The sequence below is a fragment of the Mesoplodon mirus genome (genome assembly GCF_964341445.2).
Source record: "Mesoplodon mirus genome assembly, chromosome: 3".
NCBI lineage: Eukaryota > Metazoa > Chordata > Mammalia > Artiodactyla > Ziphiidae > Mesoplodon > Mesoplodon mirus.
Window position 1 is genome coordinate 56,944,499 of NC_138978.1, and position 25,544 is coordinate 56,970,042.

General features: G+C 38.6%; 1 protein-coding gene across 5 annotated transcripts in view; it reads right to left on the minus strand.

Moving 5' to 3' along the window:
• DOCK7 (dedicator of cytokinesis 7) overlaps positions 1-24,316 on the minus strand; it is a 200,107-nt gene extending 175,791 nt beyond the window's left edge. For all 5 annotated transcript variants that reach the window (XM_082616171.1, XM_082616170.1, XM_082616172.1 and 2 more), the window contains exons 1-2: positions 23,888-24,316; positions 1,740-1,845 (exon numbers count right to left, since the gene is read on the minus strand). In XM_082616171.1, coding sequence (XP_082472297.1) covers positions 1,740-1,845; positions 23,888-23,925 — 144 coding nt within the window. In that variant the 5' untranslated portion in view covers positions 23,926-24,316. The remainder of the gene's footprint in view (positions 1-1,739; positions 1,846-23,887) is intronic.
• Positions 24,317-25,544: the final 1,228 nt, after the last annotated feature.

Below are 25,544 nucleotides of genomic sequence, written 5' to 3' on the forward strand. Positions count from 1 at the left end.
CCACAACTAAAGAAAGCCCACACGCGGCAACGAAGACCCAACACAGCCAAAAATAAATAAATAATTTTTTTAAAAAAAGATAGTAGGGAGAATTCCTAAAGTACTGTATTTGAGCAAGAGAACTTGGGATCTAGTTCACTAGTGGTTCATTTAAAATAACTGGTGAATAGACAGACAATACGGGTACAGATGATAAAAGGTAAACACACATGGTGGTAGGAGTATGTGGAAGTTCTTTCTGACTGCTTCAATATTCTCAGTGAAACAGGAAGCCAAGTCATCCTAAGAGTGAAAATGGGGAAGAGCAATTAGGGTTTTAAGGAAAGAGTAGGAGGCATGAAATGGGTCAACTAAAACAGTGGGAAAATGAATGGACTAGGAAAATAAAATGTTTGCCTAGCAATGTTAAAGCCTTCATGAGTTAGTGGTCATAAATTTAAAGTGAGACCAGTCAATGGGATCTGTGTGTTTTCCTCCAGCCACACTCAGCTGCACAAGTGCAAGTATGAAGTCAGCAGAAGGTTGGATTTAAACAGCATTGAGGTAGTGCAAATGACATGAGAAGAAGTTAAGGAAGCCAAGAGTATATACAAAAGAGCAATTATAATGATCAACAAATAATTTAAGTTTGGTAAGGAGAGAAAAGAGGACATCAAGGGGTGAGAGACACAAAAAAGTTAGTATGATCACAAATTCTAGGTCCCAGTGGTGTTGAAGGACAGTTGAAGTCAGAGCACCAGAACAAGAGAGCAAGAAAGATAAGAAGTGGTATTAACAGAATAGGAAACATAAAACTGAGATTACAGGAGGCTTATGGTTATTCATAATGACTAAATCCAGGGATGACTATGGAAGTGAATAGTTAAGGTGTAACACAGAATGCAGGAAATCAGTTGAAAAGAAGAGTTCAAGACAGTAAGAGGGTATTAGAAGGATCATCTCCATGTACATTGAAACCATCCAGAAATCTATATATTCTAAAATTTCTCCAATCAGTATGTTACTGTTGTTAAAAGTAAACTCCATGTTTTAAAATTTTAATAACACAAACATTATAAACATGTCGCTATAAGTCAATCAAACTATTATGCTCTGGCATATGATGTTTGTTCAATAATTGGTGCCATTTCATAACTAAACAGAAAGTGTTAATACAACTTCACCCAAGTCACTCTTAATTACTTTTTCAGCTTTTGACAAATGGAGCATGTTTTTAATTCATATTCCTACTATAACTAATAAGTACCAGTTTTTTATCAAAATTGATTATCCTCATGCCAGCCTCTTGAATAAAAAACATATATTTATATCTCTGACATAGCACCTGGCTTAAAGCAATAATTCAATAACTATATATTCCTATCTATTAAAGGAGATAGATAATACTATGAATCTACATAATTATTTAACATTGACTTCAGTACCTATTATTTCTAGAATAGATTCCTGAATTTTCATGTATGAATCACCTTGGGTCTGAGAAGTTCTAATTGTAAAATTCCAGAGTTGATTAAATCCTGAATGTAAAGTTTCAGAGTTGACTAGGAAATCAACACTGCTATAACACCTCCCAACACTCCTCTGACTCAAATTTCAGAAAAGAGTGAGATAGCAACAAATAAGGTTGTTAGCGAGAGTAGTGATGGAACCCAATCTACTGACTCTTATCTTTCCATTATTTTTTCATGGCCCAGTCAGAATTACACAGTAACATGTCATATTTTAAATATGCTACTTACTGTGGTATGATGGGATATACTGCCAACAATGTTAAGGTTTTTGAGCAGTTGGGGAGAACCACTGTACTGTCCAGAAATCTGCTTCCTAACTTCAGCAGCCACAGTTCTACAACAAAAAAAAGCAAATACATTGTTTTTAAAAAGAAAACAAACTAACTTAAAATGGGAGAAAGCTAAGTATTTTTAAAAGTCATCTAAAAAACAACAAAATCTCAGCACATCAATAAGGCTATAAATTTATAAGATATTTTGGTAAATACTGCTTATAATTACAGTAGAACATCTTTATAATGCTGATATAGGGTACAGTACTTACAGCCAACTTACATAAGGATTTTTTTGTATATGGCATTTCAGGGAACATATCGATACTTTGGTTTATGATAGAGCTGGAAGCTACAATAAGATGTATATATTAATGTGTATATATTTTAAGGATATAAAATTAATTCAAAGTACTTTATAAACAATATTCATGCCCCAGAAAACTATTCCCTATTTTTACTTAACTAATAAAAATTGTCTTTATACTCTGGCATTAATGGCTTTCCATAATCTGACCCTAATCACCTTTTCAGCCTTACCTATCCCTCCCCAAATTCTTCTCAATGAACATAAACTGCTTCCTAGAATGCTGTTTCTCTCCTGTATCCACAAATTCAACTCTTAACTAGTTTTAGGGGTAAAATTCAAATGGCAAATTTGAATTCAAATTCCATACAAGCTTCTTGACTCACCACAGCTAAAATACCATCCTTCTTAAAAACTCTTAGAGCATTTATCATAACCTAACTTGCATTTTCCTCCTTCCTAGTTATTTTCTCCACATTCATGTATGCCCTATATAAACAGAGGCAGTGGTTTCATTCATTGCTATTTCCCCTAAAATATTTAGCATGTGGCACTTAAAACAGAGAAATGTATATTTAGTCCTATGAAATATATAGTATTACTGACAAATGAAGTAAACCACAAAGGCATTACCATAACATAACTTGACCAGTAAGTCCTTATTTGAAACAGGATTAAAGTTTAGAAGTTCCACGATTTCAAGCTGCTTGTTGACCCCTGGAAGCATACTAGTATTTCAAATTTACTAAATGACATTTCTAGGGACTTCCCTGGTGGTTCAGTGGTTAAAACTCCGTGCTCCCAATGCAGAGGGCCCGGGTTCCATCCCTGGTCAGGGAACTAGATCCCACATGCCGCAACTAAAAGATCCCACACGTGGCAACGAAGATCCCTCATGCCACAACTAAGACCCAGTGCAGCCAAATAAATAAATATTTCTAAAACAAAAATATTTTAGACATTTGAATGACTTTGTAGCTCATTAAGCTCTATATTCTTTAGACTTCACAAAATTATAAACCAAAATATTCAGTGAGTCTTAAATCCAGTAATTAAATAACTTCCTCACATTAGTAACATTTTTACTAAGTAAAAAATGTAACTAAAGAACACAAAATAAAGACAACTATTAATAGATTTTGTATAATTATTTTCCTGATGTCAATATCTAACCTCCACCCTATGATCATCAACTGGTCACTATTTTATAAACCTTGCCTTTTGTTCTTTTACTCTTTTCCAAAAAATAAACCCTACCTTCTTCCTATCATTCCACTGAACGTAAAGTGAAACAGGCCTACTGCCTTCAATTCTGGGCCAGCTTGATGATACTTTTGTTCTGGAGTGTTCTCAAATTAATGGTTGAATTCAGAGCCCTGAACATCTTAGTGCCCATTCAAATTTCCAGCTGAATTTCTAGACAATTTCATTTTCCAAAAAATATCCAAATTTATGATATAATCTTTAGCCTCCTTCTTCTCTTCCATACCCCCTTAACGTTTTTCATATTCAATCACTCCACACACATCTCTTGAGCACTGTTAGGAGCTGACCACTCGGTTAGAAATTTTTGATAGAAAGGTAAAAGAGTTATCATTTTTAAGGCTCAAGATACTGAATTAGCTCAACTTTTTCTTTACAGGTGATCTGAAGTACTTTAGATCATATTTGTGTTTTATAAAAGGCTAATCTGTTATTCATAATTGTCAAAACTTGGAAGCTTATCCTTCAATAGGTAAATGGATAAACAAACTATGGTACATTCATACAATGGAATATTATTCAGCAGTAAAAAGAAATGCACTATCAAGCCAAAAAAGACATGGAAGAACCTTAAAAGAATATTGCTAAGTGAAAGAAGCCCATCTGACAAGGATACAATACTGTATGATTCCACCTATATGACATTCTGGAAAAGGCAAACTATGGAGGGGTGAAAAACACTGGTTGCCAGGGGTTGGAAGAAGGAGGAAAAGGAAGAGATGAGTAAGTAATGCACAGGGATTTTTAGGGCAGTGAAACTATTCTCTATGATACTATCATGATGGATACATATCATTATACATTTGTCAAAACCTATAGAATATACAACACAAACAGTAAACCTAATGTAATCTATGGACTTTAGTTAATAATAATGTATCAATATTAGCTTATCTATTTAACAAATCTATTATAACAAATGTATCATACTAATCCAACATGTTAATAAAAGGGAAAACTTGGTTGGGAAGTAAACATGGGAACTCTCTGTACTTTCCACTTTTCTGTAAATCTAAAACTGCTCTCCCAAAAAGGTCTACTGAATTTTAAAAAATACGTAAATAAATAAATAAGACGAACTCAGAACAGACAAGGGAGGAAGAGAAGAGCATGAAGAAACGATTAGAGGTTAGAGATGAAAGCTAAAGGAGGAATGTAACCTTTGAAGGAGGATACAGATTGAGGAGGGGGCAAAGGGCAAATTCTGTAAAGCGACTGGATGTGAGAAGACAGGAACATTCACTGCAGTTTATGACTCCCCTTAGGCTTTTAATGAAGCCTATACACTGTGAATGTTCATTATTATGTTTGGTTTAAAGGCCTTACAATCTCCTGATCCTGTTGTCAAGACTGAGATGAAAATATGAAAAAGCGTTTAAAAAGAGAGAGAGACAGAGAACAAGTATTGTGGCTATCTTCCTCAGTGCTACTCAACTCAGTCTACCAACCTCAGCACTACCTCAGTGCTTCTGTTTCTCAGTGTTTCTGGGGCTAAACCACAAGTAATCTGAATTCTAAACTGCTATATGTGATCAAGTTCAAGATCTCAGTAACTGTTAAGACTTGCTATTACTTCAGGTACGGCTAAGAAAGAAAAACCTCGCTAATTAAGCAATACACTATCAATTAATTGAAAGACATATCCTGATTTCAGAAAATGTTAAAAAGTGAAACAAAATTTAAAATATGATTACTTCAAAAAGAGACAATCTTTCATTTAATAACAATCTTTCATTTAATAACAGAGACAAAGGATAATCCCCACATTACAAATATTTGTCTTATTTATACATGACATAATTTCCCCCAAAGAGAAAATCAGCAATAATTTGAAATAAGAACCATTTCCAGACTGAGCTATAATGGCAATAAAACCATCTGCAACCCAGACAAAGGATGTATTTATACTGAGACCCTCTACATGAAAAGATTTCCTCAATGGTAAGTGAGGAAATTTTCCCAAATTAAAAAAACAGTATCTGGCTTCCCTGGTGGCGCAGTGGTTGAGAGTCCGCCTGCCGATGCAGGGGACACGGGTTCGTGCCCTGGTCCGGAAAAATCCCACATGCCGCGGAGCGGCTGGGCCTGTGAGCCATGGCCACTGAGCCTGCTCATCCGGAGCCTGTGCTCCGCAATGGAAGAGGCCACAACAGTGAGAGGCCCGTGCACCGCAAAAACAAACAAACAAACAAAAAAACAGTATCTCTTAACCATACTATGGTCCAAAGTATGCAACACAAGAAATGTAATGAATAAACTGTTATCAGGAATAACAGTACCTGTTATCAATTAAAATCCTTTATCACAGATTACTTTTTTAATAACAATTTTTCCTACTCCTAATGAAGCTCATATAGTAAAGCAATACAAGGAAGTCTTTTTTACTTCTAATAAGCTATTAGTATTAACTGCAAAGTGTAAAGAAGAGTAGGTCAAAAATTCCATAGTTACTTACACTCTTAAATTATAACAGCAGAATATCTTCTTCCCCTTCCAAAAGCACATGATCCAATATTTGACCTATTTAACTCCTTACCAACTCTCTCCATTTCCGTAAGCTCCCTTACTATGTCAACATGAATTAGTTTTTACAAAAGCAAGCACTCACTAAGGCCGTTCACCATGGGATATTAGAAATAACCAACAAAGGATCCACATCCTGAAGGAAAATTATGTTGCATTTATTTAACCTTTCCTCTAACCTCATCCCACTTTCAGATGCCCAATCAACCATGATTTCCAGAACGTCCCAAGGCCAATCTGGGCCTCTCTCATCTCTAGTCATTCTTCATGGAACCAGAGGAAACACCTGAGTAAAGATGAGTAAGGAGAGTTTAGACTAAAATAAAAGAGGCTAGTTGAGCTACTCCTATAAAGTCACAAAAAAATATCTGCAATGTAATATGCAAATAAGAGAATAAAATCTCTTGGAACTGGCACTGTTTATATTAAACACAGAACTCAGGGGAAAAGTGTAAGGGAATATACCATGGAATATACCAGGTAAGGGCACATATCAGAGACAAGGCAAGAAAGGGCTAGCTAAAAATCCCCAAAAGAAAAAGGACAAGAACAGATGATACTCCAATGCTGTGACTATCCAAGTCCATGATGGATGACTGATGGATTGAATCACAGTTTACCATAGCATATAGTTGGTATTAAAGACCAAAAGAGGCAAAATAAAGAAAACAATAGATTAAAGAAATGCAACACTGTATCACCTTTCCAGTATTTGTGCCTCAAATGTTTAACCTGAACTGAATCAAACCTGTATATCTAACATCCAGATTACAAGAAATACAGAGAACAGTGTTAACAATACGAAAAAAAAGCAATCAGACAAAAACCAGAAGAAAGCTCATTCTAAAATGTCAAGTCTCTTCAACAAGTCAATGTGATGAACAAACAAATAAAGGCAGTGGGCTAAGTTTTAGCATAAAAAAGACTTAAGGCTAAAAATTAAAGTCTACTCAAAAAGGGAAAAAAAGACTTAAGAGATATAACCAAATGCAATGAATGGTCCTTAACTGGATCTTGATTTGAACAAACGAGCTATAGAAGACATTTCTGGGGATAATGAGAAATCTGAACATGGACAAGGTATTACATAATTAAGAATCAGTGTTTTTTTAATGGGGGAGACAGTATTAAAACAATGGAGGGAAATGTCCTTATGTTTTAGAGATGCAAATTACGTCTATAATTTAGTTTAAAACACTTCAGTTATTGTTACTCTGCCTTAACAGAGAAAACCAGCAAACTAAATATGGAATACAGATGTGCCAAATACTCTTCAAGAAGTATATCATATCCTCCATATATCCCTCCCTGATTATTTCTGCCCTGTTTTCCTCAGGTTAGACACTCGTCCTCTGTGCTTTCAAAGCATTTTGTGTTTATACGCATTCATTTAAGGAAATGGAGTTTCCAGGAGGCTAGTTCAGACAGGCAGCAGACTAGCTAGACTGCTTTCTATGGTGGAGTAAGAACCTGGCCTTGCTGACAGTTTGATTTCTGCAGTGAGAAAGCCTAATGTTTATAAACATTCTCTTCGATAGAAGCACATAAACTGCAAAGTAGATTTTTCTAGAATAGTAGTAATGCGACCCACAGATGTAAAAGTATGGTGGACAAAAAAAAGGTGTGGTAAAGTATCAGGAATATGGCTTCTCAGGCCTGGCACACTCTCCCTCTTCAGCGGTACCTTTGCAACCTCCTTGAGGAATGAAGGAGGACAAGGAAACTTTACTTCTGATAGGAGTATGCTATGTCTCTTTTTTTGTATAAATGTCTCAAAGCAGGCTAATTTCTGCCATTAAAGAAAACATACATTTTTTAACTCTGTCTGGTGCCATTTTCCTATCAAGAACTACCTCACTGTGATAACCGAGCAGTACCTTAGTCATAGCACCTATCAAATTGTTCTGAAATCTAACTATCTCCTTGCAAGGAACTAAGCGCTTAGCTTTACTTATCTTTGCACCCTCCAGCAGAGTGCCTAGCATACTCTGGGTGCTTTAAAAATGTTTAAAAAGCTGAAGTGAAAAAATTGAGACTATAGCGAAATTCATAATTCCTCCCCCCAAAAAAGTAGTTCAATAAGAATGCTAGAATGGAACAATTGATAGGAACTTCTTGAGTGCAGGAACTACATTTTATTAATCTTTACATTCTCAATGTCTAAGACAACTAAGACAATGGCGGGGGGAGAAAGGAATGGAGAGACAGGTGTAGTGGAGAGAGAGAAAAGGAGGTAAGGGAAAAGGAAGAATTTAGAGACTACCTAGTATATAGACTTTCCAAATGCCTTTCAGAGGAAATTAATCTATAAGTATTGTTGCTTTCTAATTGATTGGAAAGAGACAAGAAGTATGCCTTTTTATCTATTACTGTCAAGTAGTCAGGTAAGTGTTTGCTGGTGGGAAAAAATCTGAATCAACAGAAGAGTTCTACATGTGTAAAACCTTTTCTTTAAGAGCCTAGCTGACATCATTACTATCCCATTTGTTAACTGGTAAAGTTTAAAAACTACTACTGAAGAAGAAAAAAAAAAACTCCTACTGAAACACAATGCTCTCCTATTCTATGTGAAACTTTTCTCTTTTAGCAATGTTTTAACAAGATAACATGTTTACTTATCTCAAAGTAGTCTCTAATACGTCATTAGCATATCTGCAAAGGGCTGGTTCTAGAACTACATTCAAGCTCTACAATTATGTAAATAAACTTACTATGAGAAGCAGAGAAAATAAGATTTCCCTAGTATGGAGTGAATAAGACTTCCCAGTATGGAGAAAAGACAAAACAACTTGATAAAGGAAGACATCTTTAAAAAAAAATGATTAAAAAAGTAAATAAAAGGAAAATGTACATGGTATTAAAAACTCAAACTTCACAAAGAAGTAAAAACAAAAGGTATAACTCTCTACCTTTTCCAATCCCCAACCTTATTCCCCACATGTGACCACTGAATATTTTCTTAGGTGTCCTTCAAGAAAAAGATGTGTGTACATCAGTGCGTATATAAGAAATCCTTATTTTTTAATATGACATATGACATCATACATAACCTTTTCTCAATATCTTACATTATACACTTAATATATCTTAGGAATCTTTCCATATCAGCACTTAAAATTAATAATAATATTCTAGCAATATTTATCAAGCATTTACAATGTGCCAGATACACATAAAAGTGTTAAATTTGATATACCTCATTTAATCTTCAGAAGAACTCATGAAGTAGGCACTATACCAGCATACTGAAGTTTTAAGACGTTCAGGTCATACAACCAATAAGGAATAGCATTAAGGTCTCAACTTAGAGCCCCAACTCTTAACCACTGTTCTCCTTTTTATCTGATATAGAGTCCATAAAATGAATAAACTGCAACACATTTAACCAGTCTCTACTGTAGACATTTAAGCTATTTCTAGTCTTCGCAAAGATCATCGCTTGAACGTAAGCTCCACTGAGAGATTTTTGTCTAAATCAAGAATTATGGGTGATTTTTATTTTATCTTTTGGGCCTTTTGTATTTCCACATTTTCTGCAGTACCATATATTATTTTATAGTAAGAAAAAAATAGATATTTTTAGATAAACTTGAAAAATAGAGTAACTTATGAAAGGTAGAGGCAGGGTTTGAATTCAGATCCATTAAACTCCCGAGGCGTCTTTCCATGGAAGCAAGTTTCCAAAGGTAAATAATTCTAGTTATAGTTTATATTAATTATTTCTCTATTCTCCAGAACCTAACCAGGAGGTCAGTTAAAGATGCCCAGTAAAAATGTCTGTAGTATATACCAGCATATTAATAGGAACACTATAATAACTACCACCATCGCTATGATCTGTTTCCTATCTTTCATGGATGGCTAAATAAAACTCCCATCTGAGGCACTGTCATTTGTAAGTTATCCTGTGTTAAATTCTTTAGGAATTAAGGTCCAGAGTGGACCAGTAACCACTAAAACCCCAAGAAAACAAAAACACATACAGGTTGATTTGTGAAACCAAAGAACAGGAATAATCCTTCTCTATAATACACTTAACATTTAAGACACAGTTCCTTTTGGGGGAGGATGAAGGAAAAAAAGATGTCAGATGACTCATGTATCCCATCTGACGCTATTTTGGGATGACATTTAAGTTAAAGATTTAGAAAGCACTGTATTAAGGAGACTTGGAAGTCTCCATCATTCTGATCTACAGCATTTCACTATATCTCAATCTCCTCAACTAAAACATGGTGATAATAATGCTCCCTACTTGATGGAACATATTAAGTTATAACTACAGAAAAAAGATTTTTAAATTTAGCATTTGAAAAAATTAACACTGATCTGAAATTGGCAATTAAAAAGAAAACTGAAAGGAAAAAAACCTCTACTGTAAAAAGTCAATCCTCCCTAAAGGAAATAAATATATCCTTAACTCCACTCTACTTCATAAAAAAAAAGCCAGAATCTCCTTACTCACAAACATACAAATTATATCCTGGTGTAAACTGTATACAATTAGTTGCTAAACTCTGTTCATCCTAAGTCTTAAATACTTCTCAAATTTTCGTCCCCTCCTTCCCTTTCCTACAGCATCTGCCTACAGATAACATCATACTTAATGGTGAAATGCTTTCTTCCTTAGATGGGAAAGAAAGCAAGGATGTGTACTCTCACCACTTCTATTCAGCACTGCGCTGTAGGATCCAGCCAGTGGAATATGGGAAGGAAGGAAGGAAAAATGGAAAGAAGGAAGAGAGGGGGGAAGGAAAGGGAGGGAAGGAGGAAGAAAGGAAAGGGAGGAAAGGAGGGAGGGAAGGAGGGAAGGAAAGGGAATAAATTAAAGGCACTAAGATTGGAAAGGAAGAAATAAAACTATCTTTACTCACAGACAATATATCCTGTAGGCAGAAAATCTTAAGGAATCCACCAAAAATTATTAGAACTAATAAATGAGTTCAGGAAGGTCAGAAGATACAAAATCAATATTCAAAAATCAATTGTATTTCTATAAACTAGCAACAAACAAACCAAAAATAATTCTTTAATTCCATTCATGATAACATCAAAAACAATAAAATACTTAGAAATAGATTTAACAAAAGTATAAGACTTGCACACTGAAAACTTTAAAACTTTACTAAGAGAAATCAAAAAAGCTCGAAATAAATGAAGAGACAGTGTGTTCATGGATTTTTTTTTAATTTATTTATTTAATTTATTTATTTTTTTTGGCTGCGTTGGGTCTTCAATGCCACGCACGGGCTTTTCTCCAGTTGCAGTGAGCGGTGGCTTCTCTTGTTGCGGAGCATGGGCTCTAGGCGCATGAGTTTCAGTAGTTGTGGCACGCAGGCTCAGTAGTTGTGGCTCACAGGCTCTAGAGTGCAGGCTCAGTAGTTCTGGCGCATGGACTTAGCTGCTCCGCGGCACGTGGGATCTTCCTGGACCAGGGATCGAACTCATGTCCCCTGCACTGGCAGGCGGATTCTTAACCACTGCGCCACCAGGGAAGCCCTGTGTTCATGGATTTGAGGACTTAATATTGTCGATGGCAATTCTCCCCAAACTAATCTACAGATTGAATGTAATCCCTGTCAAAACCCCAAAAGAATATTTGCAGAAATTGGTAAAATTCATGTTGATATTGATCCTAAAATGTTTACAGAAAAGGAAAAAATCCAGAATAGGCAAAACAATTTTGAAAAAGAAGAAAAAAGTTGAAGGACTTACACTTCCAGCTATCAAATTTTACTGTAAAATGAGAGTAATCAGAACAGTTTGATACTGTAAGGACAAACATACAGATCAATGATTTTTTTTTCTTTTTTTTTTTTTGCGGTGCACAGGCCTCTCACTGTTGTGGCCTCTCCCGTTGCGGAGCACAGGCTCCGGATGCACAGGCTCAGCGGCCATGGCTCACGGGCCCAGCCGCTCCGCGGCATGTGGGATCTTCCCAGACCGGGTCACGAACCCGTGTCCCCTGCATCGGCAGGTGGACTCTCAACCACTGCACCACCAGGGAAGCCCTCAGATCAATGATTTTTAACAAGGTATCAAGGTAATTCAATGAGAAGAAGACAGTCTTTTCAACAAAGAGTGTTACATCAACTGAACATTCATATACAAAAGATGAATTTAAACCCCTTCTCACACCATGCACAAAAATTAATGCAAAATGGATCATAAACCAAAAGAGCTAAAACTATAAAAACTTCTAGAAGAAAACAGAGAAGGAAATCTTGAGTATGAATTAAGCAGAGTCTTAGATAACAACACCAAAATCATGATCCATAGAAAGAAAAAAAAATTAATAAATTGGACTTCATCAAAATGTAAATCTTTGTGCTTCAAAATTCACCATTAAGTGCTCGCTTCAGCAGCACATATACTAAAATTGGAACGATACAGAGAAGATTAGCATGGCCCCTGCGCAAGGATGACACGCAAATTCGTGAAGCGTTCCATATTTTTTCACTTTGTTATAAAGCAGAAACTAACACACCATTGTAAAGCAATTATACTCCAATAAAGATGTAAAAAAAAAAAATTCACCATTAAGAAAATAAAAAAGCAAACCAGACAGGGAGAAAATATTTGCAAATCATATATCTAATAAAGGACCTGTATCTAAAACATATAAAGAACTCTTACAACTCAAAAACAAGATAAATAATCTAATTTTAAAATGAGCAAAAGATTTTAATATATAGTTCACCAATATAGCTAGATATGTAAATAGATATGTAAATGGTTAATAAGCACAAGAAAAACATCACTAATCATTAGGGAAATGCAAATCAAAACCATAATGAAATGCCACTTCACAAGTACTGATACATGCTACTACTTGACAAACCTTGAAATGTTATGCTAAGTGAAGGAAGCCAGACACAAAAGGCCACATACTGTATGATTCCTTTTATATGCTATGTTCAGAAAAGGCAAATCTAGAGAAAGAGAGACAGACAAAGTATATTAGTGGTTGCCTGGGGCTTGGGGTGGAACTAGGGAGTGACTACAAACTGGCACAAGGGGTTCTGGGGGGGGACGAAAATGCTCTAAAACAGGATTGTAGATGATGGTTTCACAACTTTATAAATTTCCTAAAAATCACTGAATGGTACACTTAAAATGAATTAACTGTACGGTATGTAAAGTATACCTCTATAAAGTTGTCTTTTTAAAAAACAGAAAGAGCTTGGATATGGTTGGAACTACTCTGTGAAGATAAGGGTAAGAAATTGCTTATAGTCAGAGAAAGAATGATGGTGACAGGAAAAAGAGGAGAGATGGAGTGGAGTCACTAAGAAAGTTTTGGACTCTGAGGCTCCTTACCACCATCCCTGTATCTTTAGCAAAGTTTATGAAAATCATTAAAAGGCTGATATGAGTGAAGGAGTTCAGTTTTCTGGTGTCACAGGACAAACATGGAACACCTCATGATGATGCAGGAGTGCAGGTGCAGAAAGAAGCATGGGAAAGCCAAAAAACAAGAACCAAGTAGACCTCTTTGGGAGGCTCTGAGTTGGCATTAAGGTGAGAGCTAAACTTAAAGTTAAGAGACGGGATCCACAGCTGGCATCAGGTTACCCTGGTTTTGTTTGTTTTTTGTATTTCACCAGTTACATTTAAATTTTAGCAGGTAGTAGAGCTGACTATACAGCTATATATTTAAATGATTATAGGGATGCTACACAACTTCAAATGACTAATTTTAAAGAATATCAGTTGTTTTGGGGACCAGCACTCTGACCCTCCTTCTTTTGGTTAGAAACTCCTTTTTGATAAGCAACTCATTCCTTGAGATTGGGTGTTGCTGACACCATCACATCTCTCCCCCAAACCATAGAGGACATATGACCCAGGACTGGCCAGAATCCCCTATATCCCTAAACACAGTAATTGGTTCAAGGAAGGACATGTGACCCAAGCCAGACCAATAACTGAGTTCCTGGATCTTTTCTGCCACAACTAAACTTGTAGGATTCCAGCCTGGGGCTGTCAATTCTCATTGTAACCATTTTGTTACAATTTTGTGGAAAATCTAGCCAAAACATGAAGATAAGAGGCCTACTAACATCACCTGTATCCCTGGACCCAATGTACTCAGTTACATGAGTCAGCACTTTTGATATGTGCAAATTAATCTGATTTGAGTTTCTGTCACTTGCAACCAAAAAGTCTCTTCTGTAAAAGGCCACTGAAAAAGAAGAGACATCTCAAGCGGTTGCCAAAGGGGTCCAAAAGATGCATCCCAGAAACTAAAGGGAACTAACTCTCTGTGGAGACTGAATTGACTAATGGAAAACAGGATGCAGGAGAAAAGCAGGTAGATAAACGTCCTCTTCTTTCACAGTCCCATCTACACATCTAAGGAACTGTTCCTCTGTCTAAAGATATCCTGTGTGGCCAAGCATGCACACCTGGCAAACGATCTCTCTTTAGCTCTTTGTGAAGCAGTGGCCAAGGAGATAAGGTATCACCTTACATTGTTTCCCATCCTTTTCTTCACTTCCCTCTTCTCTTTAATGCCCTGGGATTATGCCTCCCAGAAAAAAACTCAACTTTTTTTCTTTGGCTGCGTTGGGTCTTCGTTGCTGTTCACGGGCTTTCTCTAGTTGCAGCGAGCGGGGGCCACTCTTCGTTGCAGTGCATGGGCTTCTCATTGTGGTGGTTTCTCTTGTTGTGAAGCATGGGCTCTAGGCGCTCAGGCTTCAGTAGTTGCAGCATGCGCGCTCAGTAGTTGCAGCACACGGGCTTCAGTAGTTGTGACTCATGGGCTCTAGAGCACAGGCTGAGTAGTTGTGGCACATTGGCTTAGTTGCTCCGCGGCCTGTGGGATCTTCCCAGACCAGGGTTCGAACCCGTGTCCCCTGCATTGGCAGGTGGATTCCTAACCTCTGCGCTACCAGGGAAGTCCAAGCCTCAACTATTAATCCTTGTTTCAGTCTCTATTTTCCAGGGAACCCAGCCTAAAAGAGTACCTACAAAAACCTACAGTAATCACCAGGCTTAATATTAAGTGAAACACAGAAAGCTTTCCCTTTGAGATTATGAACAAAATGAGGATGCTCAATATTAACACAATGTTGAGTAGAAATGGTAGTAAAAATCTGTACAATAATGCAAGGTAATAGCCTGCAGACCAACACAAAAAAATTAATCAGTTACAAGGTTTGGAAAAGATAAAACAAAAATTCTTTATTTTCAGATGATACGGCTGTCTACATGGAAAATATAAAGGCCACAGGAGAGTAAGTAGGTTGACTGCAGCCTGATCTTCCCCCTCAGCTTTGTTCAGTCTGTCCTGTACCAGGAGTTTCTCAAGTATGGAGCTGGAATATAAGGTCTCCTGAAAAAGACTGACCCTGTGTTTTCCTGAGAAAGCATAACAGTTCTGGTTGAAATCAGTCCCACAAAGCTATTGTGTAACCTGAGGACTGTCCAGAGTTGAAAAGCCTGTGCCCATTTTGAAGAATCAAGGACTATTATTAAACTTTGGTAAAAATTTTTTTAAAAAGAAAAAGAAAATACAAAGGAATCCACAGATACATTCTTAGATTTAACAAGAGTTTAACAAGGTATATAGCTGATACAAAATTATTATATACCTAGGGATAAATCTAACAAAAGATATGCAAGAACCTTACAGAGAAAACTACAACATTTCATTGTGTGATACAAAGACCTAAATAAATGGAGAGATACACCACAACCATGAATCAGGATTATAAGAATGTCATTTCTCCCCCAAATTGATGTACAGATTCAATGCAATCCCAATCAAATTCTAATAGGATTTGGGAGTTTTTTGTTTGTTTGTTTTTGGTAGATTCTAAAATATACATGGAAAATCAAAAAGCTAAGAGCAGCTAAGACACTTTTTTTTTAAGGTGGGAGGAGATAGTCTATCAAATTCCAAAACTTATTATAATGAAAATTGTTTATAATTAGTGAAAAGATGTATAACCAGACCACTGGGACAAAATAGAGAGCCCATAAAAAAACCCACAAATAAGGACACACACATCTATTATAGACATGGCAGGACAGATCAATGGGGAAAGGAGAATCCATTCTGAAAAAATTAAAATTTCACACCATACACATATCAAGTCCAGGTGGAATATAAACCTAAACACAAAGGAGGTAATTACAAAGTTTATTATAAATCAGATGAATATCTTAATGACCTCAGAGAATAAAATATTTCTTAAACAAGACCCCCAAAATACCAAATGTTAAAAAAAAAAAAAAAAACCTGATATACTGCATTAAAACTTAGTTTTCAAAAGACTCCATTTTGGACTTCCCTGGCTGCCCAGTGGTTAAGACTCCATGTTTCCACTGCAGGAGGCCCAGGTTCGATCCCTGGTCAGGGAGCTAAGATCCCACAGGCCACAACGTGCAGCCCCCCCCCCAAAAAAGTAAAAGACTCTATAAAAAGGATTAAAAAACAAACCACAGTGTAGGAAAAGATATTTGCAAAACATATAATCAATAAATGATTAATCTACTGAATACATATAAAGTACTCACACAAACCAATATGAAAAAGACAATCCAAAGGGAAAAAACAAGGAAAATGGCAAACTAATTAGGTAATTTACAAAAGAATAAATTCAAATGGTCAATAAACATACAAAACAGGGCTCAATCTCATTAGTTATCAAGTAAATATGTACTAAAACTTTTACAATAAGATAGCATCAGGCATCCATCAGATTGGCAAAATGAAAAAGTTGGCAATACCAAGTGATGGTAACCATGTAAAGCAACATTGTGGGAGTGTAAATTTCCACAACTATCTTAGAAAACAGTTTGGCATAGCCTAATAAGCTTGATGATAAATAAAACTGTTAGGACAAGCAATAAAAACCCAGCAATTCCACACCTGAGCATACCATAGAAAAACTCATGAACATATGTACCAGAATATACGTATAGGAATGCTCATAGCAACACTGTTTCTAATAGTCAAAAACTGGAAACAACCCAAATGTCCATCTACTGTAGAATGGAAAATTGTGGTATATTTATACAATGAAATAATATAAAGCAATGAAAACGAATGAACTTCAACTGCTTGTAACATCATGGCTGAATCTGACAGATATAATTTTGAGCAAAAGAAGTAAGACAGAAAAGCATGCAAACATACAGTATGATTCTATTTAAATGAATTCAAAAATAAAAAATTATATTGCTTAGGGATGCATTCACAGGTAGTAAAAATAAAGAAAAGCAAGGAAATGGTTATCCCAAATGTCAGGACAGCAGCTTGGAGTACTCTGAAGCAAAGGGTAAGATTTAGAAAAGGAGAGGCAGGATATATAAAAAAGAAAAAAAACCAACAGAACAGTTATAGAGATGGAAATGAGCAGAGCATTTGTGGGGGTAAAGTGAAAACACCAGACTGACTAGTCCAAAATGTAAGCTAGAGAATAAGCAACAAGAGAAGGACCAGATTATAGATGACTTGAAAGTGCAAGCAGGAGTTTGGATTTAATCCCATAAGAAGCCACTATATTTATATTATTGAACATAAGAATGCCATGATAAAAGCTGTGTTTTAGGGAGACTTCATTTGTAACACGTTTGAATTAGAGGAGGAAGGGACTAGATCAGCCATGACCTTGTTGTGAGGCAATGAAAGATGCTCCAAGGTGGCAGGGTGGCATTCATTCCTACACTTCTTATGCGTCCAGTTTACACAAGTTTCTGTGCTAAGCACTGGAGATAAAGAGACCTAGACCAGCCCTCAAAGAGCTCTGAAAAGCAGTATAAAATAGGGGGAAAGGGGAAAGGAGGGCAAGCATGAGCAAGTTTAAAAAGAAAAAGAAAAAAAAAAACTGTACCTCATGAAATCAGTGATGAACAAAAGAAAAAAGTCAAATGTTCCTAATTCTCAAGAGTTCTATAATCCAAGTACACATAAGGTAGCATGGTAAGCACTGCCATATGGCCCCAGGATTGATGAGAAAGAGAACAGGCAGGAAGTACTGGTGACTATACCACATACATGTGAGAAAGCTGACTATAAAAGAAAAAGAAATGATTGGTTGGCAGCCAGAAATGCCAGAAGACTCGATGGTTCTTTGTTTTATGATGAGAAAGGCAGGATAAGTCTTATGGCTTAAGGGAAACATCCATAAAAAAGAATAGATTGAAGATGCTAGAAAGGAAAGGGAAAATTGTGAGATCAAGGTTGGGAGGAGGTGGCAAGGTATGGGATTCAAAGTACAATAAAACAGGTAAGTTTTAGGTACAAGACACCCTTCAGGCTCAAGAGAAAGATGGTTGAACGATATATTGGGACAGTCATATGCTGAGGTTAAAATGAAGGACTCATGTGGTATGGTCCCAAACTTTTCGGTAAAAGATGGGGTAGGGAAACAAAGATGATAAATAAGAGAAATTATTTGGAATAAACCTCATTTCAAATGATAAGACGTTAATTAATAAAAGATCAACTCTGGGGACTTCCCTGGTGGCACAGTGGATGAGACTCTGCACTCCCAATGCAGGGGGCCTGGGTTCCAACCCTGGTCAGGGAACTAGATCCCACATGCATGCCACAACTAAGAGTTTGCATACCACAACTGAGGAGCCCACGTGCCGCAACTATGGAGCCCGCCTGCTGCAACTGAAGAGCCTGCCTGCCGCAACTAAGACCCGACACAACCAAATAAATAAAAAAATAATTTTTTTTTTTTTAAAGATCAACTCTGGACTATTCTAGTCTCCCTCCAACACGACTCTGCAGCTCAGGAGCAAGAAATAGGTTAGACATTCAGCATTAACAGTTAGTGAGATGAGTAAAACAGAAGGTCAGGGAAGTGGTATATGTGTCCAAAGTGATGAAACAGGCAGCACTGAAATAGTTGATACTATGTGGAAAGGACTTACTTTGATCAGGAGTGAGATTATGAATTGAACAAAGTAGATTAAAAGATTGAGTTTATTCTGCCAGTTATGAACAGATTCAAGACTAAAAATAATTGAGGTTATAAATAAGCCCATACCCAGGAAATCCTACTCATGTAAGATTTTCCTCAGAAATAAAGATCTGATGAAAGCCTTTCATTAAATTCTGCTTCTTAGTCAGCAAAATGATACAAAATTAACAAAGATTAAGAAAACAAGGGTAACTTTTGGTATACTAATAGCAGCGCTGTTAGAAAATCTAGAACTACCACAGAAGAAAATATTTTGCAGAAAGAAAATACAGTCGAATAATAATAATTTAAGATCTGAAATCAGAGGACTAGGGTTTGAGCCTCAATTAAGGCAAATAATCTCATTCTCAGTAGGCCTCAGTTCTGCATCTGGATTATGGGAGTAATAAATAACAGTAAGTAACCATAATTCAAAAAGACACATGCACCCCAATCTTCATTGCAGCACTATTTACAATAGCCAGGACATGGAAGCAACCTAAATGTTCATCAACAGAGGAATGGATAAAGAAGATATGGTACATATATACAATGGAATATTACTCAGCCACAAAAAGGAACGAAACTGGGTCATTTGCAGAGACGTGGATGGACCTAGAGACTGTCATACAGGGTGAAGTAAGTCAGAAAGAGAAAAACACATATCGTATATTAACACATATATGTGGAACCTAGAAAAATGGTACAGATGAACCGGTCTGCAAGGCAGAAATAGAGACACAGATGTAGAGAACAAACGTATGGACACCAAGGGGGGAAGGTAGGTGGGGTGGGGTGGGATGAACTGGGAGATTAGGATTGACATATATACACTAATATGTATAAAATAGATAACTAAGAAGAACCTGCTGTATAGCACAGGGAACTCTACTTCACTGTACAGTAGAAAGTAACACAACGTTTTAAAACAACTATACCCCAATAAAAATAAACAAATAACAGTAAATAATATAGGAATAATAGCAGCAGCTAACATTTTTTGAATGCTTATTATGTTTCAGGCACAGTTCTAAGTGTTTTACATGTATTATCTCATTTAATCCTCAAGTTAACCCTACAGAGGTTTTTAGCTCCACTTTACTGATGAGCAAACCAAGACAAAGAGGTTAGATCAACTGCCCAGAATTACACAGCTATTATTTGGTATAGGTAGAATTTCAACCTGGGTGATGTGACCTAGAGCCTACCTTCTTTACTATGTCCTTCTGCCCTCTGGGTTATGAAGATGAGAATGTGGTAAAAAGTGTTTTAAGTATACACAAATGTTCTTCATTACAGCTGAATATCAAGTGATAGGACAAAATAATCCAAACAAAATCCTAGATCATTTATCTACAATCAACATTCCATAAATTGTACCTATTATACACTAGGGAGTGATTACAAAGGTTAACAAGGCATATGCCTTGTCCTCAAAAAGTAGGGAGAACAGGGACTTCCCTGGTGGCTCAGTAGTTAAGAATCCGCCTGCCAATGCAGGGAACATGAGTTCGATCCCTGGTCCGGGAAGATCCCACATGTCACGGAGCAACTAAGCCCATGTGCCACAACTACTAAGCCTGTGCTCTAGAGCCCATGAGCCACAACTACTGAAGCCCGTGCGCCTAGAGCCTGTGCTCTACACCAAGAGAAGCCACCGCAATGAAAAGCCTGTGCACCGCAACAAAGAACAGCCCCTGCTACCACAACTAGAGAAAGCCCACACAGAGCAGCAAAGATCCAATGCAGCCATACATACATACATAAATGTAGGGAGAACAGACAAGAGGCAATACTTGACATGAAGTCTGCTTTTCTATGATGAGCCAAGGTTAGTGGCACAATCAGTGATGCAGAATAAAGAGCTTTGAAAAAAATCACCAAATCACAGCCTCAAAAAATAACAGCACTAAATGCAAAGGGCTAGGAAACAACTGAACCAGAAAAGAGATCAGTATAATTCTTTTCAAAGTAAAGGTTTCTGAAAAATCATAAAGCTTTAAAAAAGAAGAATAAGTTTTCCAGTAGCAACAGGTTTTTCACAGAGCAACAAAGTTCATACAGGTATATCATAAAAAGGATTATTACTTCCAAATAGTAGTCTTAGGCCATATTATAAATCCTGTAATAATAAAAAAAATAGTGATACTTACTGTGTACTTATTATCTAAAAAGCACTGTCATAAGCATTTTATACGTATGGATTTATTTAACCCTTACAACAATCCTATAAGGTGAGTTCTACTATTAACCCCATTTTATAGACAGGGAAAATGAGGCAAAAGTGAGAGGAAGTAACTCACTCAAGTTTACACAATGGGGGGCAGTGCTAGGGTGTCAAACCAGGCAGTCTGTCTCCAGAGTTGTGCTATACTTCCCCCAGTAGGAAACTAAGAAGCAGAACAAGAATTTATTCAGGGCTTCCCTGGTGGCGCAGTGGTTGGGAGTCCTCCTGCTGATTCAGGGGACGCGGGTTCCTGCCCCGGTCCGGGAAGATCCCACATGCCGCGAAGCGGCTGGGCCCGTGAGCCACGGCAACTGAGCCTGCGCGTCCGGAGCCTGTGCTCCGCAACGGGAGAGGCCACAACAGTGAGGGGCCCGCGTACCGCAAAAAAAAAAAAAAAAAAAAAAAAGAATTTATTCAGAGATATTATTCTGCCATATTTGGTATCTTGGCGGAAAGTACCTTTCATTCACAATAAGCAGATAATAATTCATCATCTATAGCAGTTCTGTCCTTGGTCTTCCCTCCAGATTAAGCCTGTGCATTCCTCCTCAACTATCTCATCTACTCCTCTGGCTTTAATTACAATCTACTTGCTGATGACTCCCAAATCTAGATCTCCAACCCAATCTCTCTTCTGCACCTTAAACCTGTACCAACAGCCTCATAGACACTTCTCTTTGAATGCTCCATGAGCACCTCAAAATCAACATGTCCAAAACTGAATCATCATCTCCATCCCACCTCATTTCCCACCCTCACACCCATTCTTCCTCCTGTCCTCCCTTATCTCAACAACTGCCTCCATCGTGGTTGCCCAAGTCAGAAACTTGGACGTTCTCCCAGACTCTTCAATCTTCCTCACCTTCCTTATCCAAGCAATCATCAATCACTGCCATGCCTACCTCCTAAGTATCTCTCCAGTCAATGCATGTCTCTTCATTTCCATTGCCTTACTTACTTTTATAACTTTACACGGCTATACTAATTTGAATTGTTTTGTTGTTTTGCAAAACTGGTTATCTTTTTTTCTTGTGTTTTGTCATGCCCTATCTGAGAACAAATTCCATGAATGGAGAACAGACATTGTACGTATTTCACACCTAACTCCCTTATGTGCACTTTCTTGATCAGCACAATGTTCTCAGAGATAAGCTTTTGGTTCTGTTTAAAAGAAATTAATACTAAGCATGCATGTCAAGTAATACATCTACTTTTAAATGGCACTGCCTACAGAAACAAAACCAAGTTATTTTACAAAAAAAATTTTAAAAAGAACAAAAGTAATAATTTCCTATTAAGTCTATCACAGGTCCCTAGGTTATACTAATTATTGTTAAGTGTTCCATGATAGCTAGTAAAGGCCATACACTGTACTAAACCCTTTACACAAATTATTCCGTTTAATGTTCACAACAACTCTATGAGCTGGGTACCGGGGTTTTTTTACCCATTTTCCAAACAAGTAAAGCTTAAGAGAACTTAAACAATTTGGCCAAGGTGCCAACTTAGAAAATAATCGTCAGGATTTAAGCCCGTGGTCACAGTCTGAGCTTACACTCTTAAGCACTTGCTCTTTTGTCTCTTAAGGAGAAAATAAAATACGTGTTTTAAAGCTCGAAAGAAAAAAAAAAGCACAAAGCTTAAATGAAACAGATGTTAGTTTTAAATGAAAAAGTGTCAAAACAGAGTAACACTATGGAAGTTCAAGCAGTTAAGAAACGACTTGTTTGGTAGATCCAAAAATCTTTAATAAATATCAGCAAACTAAAAAGATCCAGAGTCACAGAAATACAACTGTCGAAAAAGTAATACATTCGAATGTTTCTTCTCTTGGGACTTCGGATTAACAGAAATATGGTCTTATTAAACAAAACATGTCTAGTGTCATACACACTGATATATTCCACAATGAAAGTCTACAAATATTAGAATCCTCCACCGTAATTCAATTTTTTAGGGGGGGGAAAGGTGGCAACCTCCCCACTACAAGTGGGTGAAAAGCTCAGAAACCTCAACTGTGATCGCTTGCTCACTGCTAGACTCCTAAAACACGAGTCAAAGGGCCGGTGTATAAAGAACACTGCCTATCATCCATCTTTCTCTGGAGCTATGAGAAACACAGGCGCAGTTTACATTCACACGCTACTAGGATCAAGCTCCAGCCTACAATTCGTCAGATCGGGCAGCTGGACACCGAAGGTGCAGACCACAAGCTCTCAACTTTGCATTTAGGCCGTACGTTTTCGATTCTGGGTGCACGAGCCCACTGTGAATTGGACCCCTGGCTGCAAAGAGGATTCCTGTCAGATTTCTGGGAAGGGTGAGAGGCTTGAAGGAGGGGCGGCCTCGCACCGGCCGGGAGCCCGCCGCGCGCCGAATCTTTTGTTGGGGTGGAGACGAGGGCGGACCCCCGCACCCTCCTGAGGGGCAACGGGGGTGGGCGGGGAGAGGGAAAGGGCCCCGGCCAGCCCGGGGGTGGGGACACAAAGAATTTGGGAAGCGCCGAGCGGCCGGCAGACAAGCTTCCCCCGCCCGCCCTTCAGTAGGCCGCCTTGAACTCCAGGCCCGGAGGCCCGAGGAGCCGGCGGAGGCGGGCGCACGGGCGTGCGGGGCTCTCAGCACCCCCGGACGAGGCACGGGCTAACGGCCGGGTTCGGAGGGCGGCACCAGGCCTCGGCAGCCACCGCGTCCGCCGCGAGCCGCCCCCGCGGCCCCCGCGAGCCCCCTCCGCCCAGCCGCCGACCAGGCCGCGGGATCCCGGCGTCCGCGTCGCCACACCCACCCGCCTCCTAGGCCCGGGCCGGGAGGACTCTCCGACTCTTCCCCCGGCTGCGGCGGCGCGCCCCACGCTCCAGATTTACCTGCTGATCTTCTGGGCAAAGGCGCGGCGCTCGGCCATGGCTGCTAAGGCGGCTGCGGCGGTCTGGGCGCGGACGGGCGGGCGCGTGCCTCCTCACTCGCGCTCCCTCCCTCGCCGCCTCCGCCAGTCCCCGCTCCGGACCCGGGAGGCTGGGGCTGGCGGCCGGAGCCGGGAACGAGCCTGGCCGTAATGCTCCTGAGAGGCGCGCAGCAAGAAACCGCTCCTCCCCCCCAGCGCGTCAATCCCCTCGGGAACCCTGGCTTCGGAACGCAGCTGCGGCCCGCGGAAGCGAAGAGGAAGACTGGGGCGTGGAGGGAGCGAGCCGCAGGCTCTGGCCTCCCGGCTGCTGCGGGGCCCGCATGACCGAGAGGACGCAAAGAGAAGCCAGAGAGGGGCCAGCGACCTGGCGAAGCAAGAGAATAAGATAACCGAGCGCGTGGGGCGGCAGGGGGGGGGGGGGAGCCTGGCTCTCCCGAAAAGGAACGGAAGGAAATGGAATATGGGCTTTGCCAAGGCGGCTGTGCTCTGCCGCCCGGGATGGCTGGGTCCAAGTTCCTGCAGCACCCATCTCCGTGTAGTTGAAAGCACTTTCTGTTCTGCTGTGACCTTGTGAATGGGGTCTGACTGGAGAAGGAATGTTTTTTCTTACAGAAAAAGAGCCAGAAAAGAGCTGTCTCCTGCAGAGGTAACGATAATAATAGTTGACTTGTGGTGCTAAGCCAGGCATTGGATTAAAGTTTTACAGGCATGCATAATTTTACTTAATCTTCACAACAGCTCTTGGAAGTAAATCATTATCTTCATTTTAGAGGAAAGGAATTTGGTTCGGAGAAACTAAGCGACTGGCCCCGGGTCACACAGATGGTAACCTCTTCAACGGAAGTTTAGACCCTGAGCCCAGGCTTTTTCTTTGAAGACACGTGTTTCCCCGTTAGTAACACTCTTCCTGAGACTATTACATATCCCTTTTGAATCTCATTTTTCATATATATATGTTGAACCAGATGAGCGCTAATGTACTTTACCATTTTGATATTCTGTTAAGTAATCTGTATATTTACCAATCAAACTGATCTTGCCCATCAAATCCTATAAAACAGGGACTAGCAGAAATCATGTTTCATTATTCTGTTGTAATCCCATAGTGTCTAATGTGTTTGGCTCCTAATGCATATTTGCTGATTACTGATGTTACGGTGAAACTAAGAAAAATACCTTGGTTTCTTTAGTACCTTTCTCTTAAGTGTTGCAAGAATTTAATATGTGTATTTATTTATTTATTTGTTTGTTTGTTTATTTATGGTCTTGCTGTGTCCTTGTGAAGTATGTTGGATACTTCTTTTCCTCTTTTTTACAGTTGGAAAGTCAGAAGCATGGAGCTGTTAGTTCATTTGCCCAGAGTCACACATTGAGTCAGAGGTGAAAGCCTCAATTAGTCAGATCCATAACTTCCTGTCAGATCCACAGTACTCTAACCACTGTGGAAGACTTCATTTATTTTGTTTAACAATGCTCACTCCAGTAAAGGTGGTCTATTCAAAGAGGTACATACGTAGCTTCTCCCCAAGTGTAGTACAAAGTGCTGTTCTCAGGAAGTTTGAGTCCATTGGGAAACATGAAACAGCTACTCAGAGAACTACAAGTCAAGGCTAACACTG